Source organism: Lactuca serriola, chromosome 5, assembly GCF_051521515.1.
Source record: "Lactuca serriola cultivar US96UC23 chromosome 5, Lser_US96UC23_V15, whole genome shotgun sequence".
Taxonomy (NCBI): domain Eukaryota; kingdom Viridiplantae; phylum Streptophyta; class Magnoliopsida; order Asterales; family Asteraceae; genus Lactuca; species Lactuca serriola.
In genome coordinates, this window is record NC_136412.1 from 342,822,162 (window position 1) to 342,826,342 (window position 4,181).

The following is a 4,181-nucleotide window of genomic DNA, read 5'->3' on the forward strand; positions in this document are numbered from 1 at the left end:
TGGACAGAGGGACGGATAAAGAGGCCATCCAAAGGCCATAAGGCCTTTAAATAGGGTGTAACACCCTAAAAATTAGGGTTTCATAATCAGCCACCAACTCGTCAAATTTTCCTCAACAACTCGTCGAGTTGGTCCAAAAACATACGCAACCCAAGTGCTTCCAACACATCGAGTTGAGGCCATCAACTCGACGAGTTCCAAAGGGAAATTTGTCTTTTAAGCCATAAATCTCATACCTATGAGTCGGGATGTTACAACGTAAAAAATTATGTCACTATTGTGACACATCCAATATGAAATCCTACTTCCGCTCAAAAGACCATTATGCCCTAGTGTGGGAGGTGCATGATCTTAAATAACATGTGCAAACAAATGGAAATGGATGGAAGGACCGCTAGTGAAAGCAACAAAGGAATTTGGATGGTTAGGATGGTTAGAAAAAAAAATGTTGGACTTGAAGTGTAACAATCATATGGACACGGGAACATTTACGTAATCTAGTCATATTAACCCAACAAACCGAGGTCTCCCATCCAACTGAACAAGCTCAGGAAGCAGGCGAATAGTCAATTTAACCCTTTGAGATTAATCCTCTTACTATTTATAGTTCCTCGCCGCGATAGAACATCATCTTTTCAACTCTCTCGACACGTATTAGGGTTTATTTCGGTTAAGGGGAAAACGACGAGAAAGACCCAAAAAAACCCATCGATTTCGTAGTACATACAAAAATTAGACGCAAATTGATCCCATTTGAGCTCTACATCTTCCAAATCAGGTCAGTTAAGCTCTTCGCATTACAAGTTTCTACAACTACAGTCATAGTTGCTGAAACCCATTACTTCGATCTACAATGAGATCAACCTCTATATTATGCTAAGCTAAGGAAATAAGCACAAATTTTAGTATTTAGTGTGCAAATATGGAATCTGGTGTTGAATTGTATGAAATAGTGTAAAAAAATGGTTTCCGGGGGATGGAATTTTGGATGAGATTCGAAATTTAGTTAACTTAGTGTTGTCCAGTTTGAAATCGGAGATTGCTTAAATGAATGTTGTTTTAGATATTGACAGCAAAAGAATATGATTTTGACTTTTCGCGTTAAGTTGATAAATCATAAGATTCACAAATCGGTTGTTTTTGATATTTCTCTTTTGGGGTTGCTTTTTCCTTATTGGGAACTTCGAAAACTGTATCTTTTTAGTGTGACTTTGTGACTCATGAGGACATGACTGTTGCGTGTTTTGTTATAGCAGTTTCTCTTTTGGATAGACACAAAAATTGATAGAATAGTGCCCATTTTTGCTTTCTGTCCTTATCCCAAAGTTTAAACTTTTGCAATTTGTACATTACATTAGCCGAATGCTCTTATTTTCCAAATTTTGAGATCTATGATATCCTCATACGTGATATGTATTTGGTTCATTTACTCTGAGCAATTTTATGTGTCTAGTCTTTTGATTTACAAGCAGCGGGTTGACAAGATGACACACCAATCTAAGCAATTTAAATGCTTGTTATCAATCCTTTTAAGAAGCTTGGCCTGTAAAGTTTCATTATAGTGGGGCCATCATATGAATATAATCAATATATCTTGTAATCAATTCATGTCCTATTATATTCAGCCAAGCGTGACTTTCTAACATTGATAACTTAGTTACATAGCTACAGATCCAAGAAAATGATGCATAAAGTATTGATGATAATATATATTTGGTGTACATATTTGTTCTTGAATTTCATATTGAAGACCATTTACGATTCTTGCTATCAATTCTCAGGTGATAATGGTATATCCTCATACTAGACACTGATCAATGGATCCTGAAAGCAAGAATTTTGGAAGAGGTAATCTTGAAGATCAAATACTTTCTTTTTTGCCACTTCATATCCAGTTAAAACGATGTCAATAAAGGCCAAGAAGACATTGATACTATAATCACCACAACAAAAAATTCACAATAATGGAATAACTGTGAAACTTAGTTACTATTTAATAAAAACAAGTAACTATCTGCATTGTGGTGTGTTGGTAATCTAGGACCAAGGGAGCTCACTGGTGCTGTGGATCTTATAAGTTACTATAAATTGTTACCACACTATGAGTTCTTCTGCAAGAAGTCACTTCCTTTGTCAATTTCAGATACACATTACCTTCATGATGTTATTGGAGATACAGAGATTAGAAAAGGTGAAGGGATGCAGTTGGATCAACTCCTACAATACAACAATTCTTTTTCTAGAGATACAAACACACGCATACAACCATTTGACCTTGACCTCCTCAGAGAAGCCTTTCAGCTCAAGGAAACTGCACCTGTTGACCTTCCATCTGTAAGAAAGTTGACTTCTTTTTTTCTTCTTCAATCAATACAGTTTTGTGGTATTTAATGTAAATGATTGTTTTGTAGTCTGAGAAGGGGATGCCTACTATACCTGGAAAATCTAAGAGTGAGGTAAAAGATAAGGAAAAGAAGCATAAAAAACACAAGGATAAAGATAAAGAGCACAAGAAACATAAACATAGACATAAAGATCGAAGTAAAGATAAAGACAAGGATAAAAAGAAGGATAAAAGTAGTCATCATGATTCTGGTGCTGAACACTCAAAGAAACACCATGAGAAGGTTTGTTTCTTTTCTAGACTGAAATGAATGGCAAATAAGTAAAGGGTTGGTGTCTTAATTCATTAAGACATGTGGACTTATTGGGACAATATTTAATATAATGGGATTATTTTAAATTGAATTTAGAAAAGGAAGCATGATGGAAATGAAGATGTTAATGACATTCACAGGCAGAAGAAAAGTAAGGTAATTTGGATGCACAGCTTTCATCAAAACATAGTTTTTTTTTTTTTTTTTTCTTTTGTTTTTGTGTTGATTTGTTATGTAATTTTGCAGCATAAGAGCTCAAAGATTGATGAGATAGGGGGAATAAAGATAGCAGCTTGAAAATGGCATGTGGTGTATAGTGTTGTTTGTTCTCATATTGCAAATGGAAGCTAAAGGATTCCCCATACATACTGTAGTAAAAAATTAACTGAGGTAACAAAGGTAGCATGTTTTATCTTTTACCATAAGAAGAAACACTTGATTAGCATTTAGAAATTAACTTTTAGTTTTCTTTTTCTGCAGAATAGCCACAGGATTAGTTAAAAGATGTCCAAGAAGGTGAATTCACCTTTTGCCATTGATTTATTATTCAAGGTAAAAAAAAAATAGATGGAAAACAAACTTCTTTGTAGTCTGTGCCATAGTTTAGAGATTTTAAAAACTTTGATCCTTTGGTTTAGTTTAGTCATTAGTGCAGTGCTATTATGCACATTTGATATATCAATTCTAATCATTTTTAACAAACTGTTAAGTCGATGTGTGTAAGAGTTTTTTGACCTTGTAAATACTAGTGAGATTAGAAAAGATCACATGAATATTTCTGTCACTAGTAATCAAAGAGATATATATGTCGATTATTGGCCATTTTTAATCAAGTATTTTAAATGTGTTTCTTATTTCTTATTTTTATATTTTACCATTTGACTTAACAAATATCCGTTTTCATGTTCAAATATTCCCTTTCATGTGTTCCTCTTTGGGATCCAAACCATATATTCTATTATACTACCAACAAAAAAGGATATATTTTGTTCCTTTGACGCTTCAAAGTCTTGAAAAGAAAACCCAAATTGGGGTCACTTTTGTCATTAATGATTCTTTTTTGTGTGGAACAATATGTACATATAGTACAGGTACTTTAAGTAGTCGTAATTACAAGGTTCAAAAGGGTATATAATTTTAAACCTTAAATATTCCTAATTTTGATCAAAAACAAAAAAAATACTAATGTTCTTTAATTTAAACTTCAAAGTTCCGCAATTAGCGAAATTCAAGTTTAATTCTATGGAGGACACGTATGGTGAAAGTTTCAATTGTTCATGGAATCATGAGAACGTATATAATGATACTATGGCAATTTAAAATTTGCTTTTGAGAATTTCAAAAAAAAAAAGAAAGCTATATGATAATGAGTATGTGACCGTATGAGGCTTTTAAAACCTTAAATCATTCAGGCTAAATTACATGAAACGTCCATATGGTAATTACGTCCACTCTGCTAGTTTATTCTCTATCTTTTAATTTTCATTCAAACCGTTAAGTGTTATGTAATAATTAAACAAGGAA

General features: G+C 33.2%; 1 protein-coding gene across 2 annotated transcripts; it reads left to right on the forward strand.

Moving 5' to 3' along the window:
* Positions 1–532: 532 nt before the first annotated feature.
* On the forward strand, positions 533–3,511 carry LOC145055419 (mediator of RNA polymerase II transcription subunit 19a-like). 2 transcript variants are annotated; one of them, XM_079003738.1, is made up of 7 exons: positions 533–778; positions 1,782–1,848; positions 2,042–2,334; positions 2,412–2,627; positions 2,754–2,813; positions 2,904–3,056; positions 3,138–3,511. In XM_079003738.1, exons 2-6 carry the CDS (start codon positions 1,818–1,820, stop codon positions 2,952–2,954), a joined length of 651 nt encoding a protein of 216 aa, XP_078859864.1. In that variant the 5' UTR covers positions 533–778; positions 1,782–1,817; the 3' UTR covers positions 2,955–3,056; positions 3,138–3,511. The 2 variants fall into 2 exon arrangements, with proteins under 2 accessions (XP_078859864.1, XP_078859863.1); XM_079003737.1 differs by having other exon boundaries at positions 2,904–3,047.
* The last annotated feature ends 670 nt before the right edge of the window (positions 3,512–4,181 follow it).

Bases quoted from the DNA above. Each gene is read 5' to 3' on its own strand.
- LOC145055419 (XM_079003738.1), top strand. From the start codon at position 1,818: ATGGATCCTGAAAGCAAGAATTTTGGAAGAG. The intron at 1,849-2,041 runs GTAATCTTGAAG...TTGGTAATCTAG, and splicing joins AAGCAAGAATTTTGGAAGAG to GACCAAGGGAGCTCACTGGT. The intron at 2,814-2,903 runs GTAATTTGGATG...GTAATTTTGCAG, and splicing joins ACAGGCAGAAGAAAAGTAAG to CATAAGAGCTCAAAGATTGA.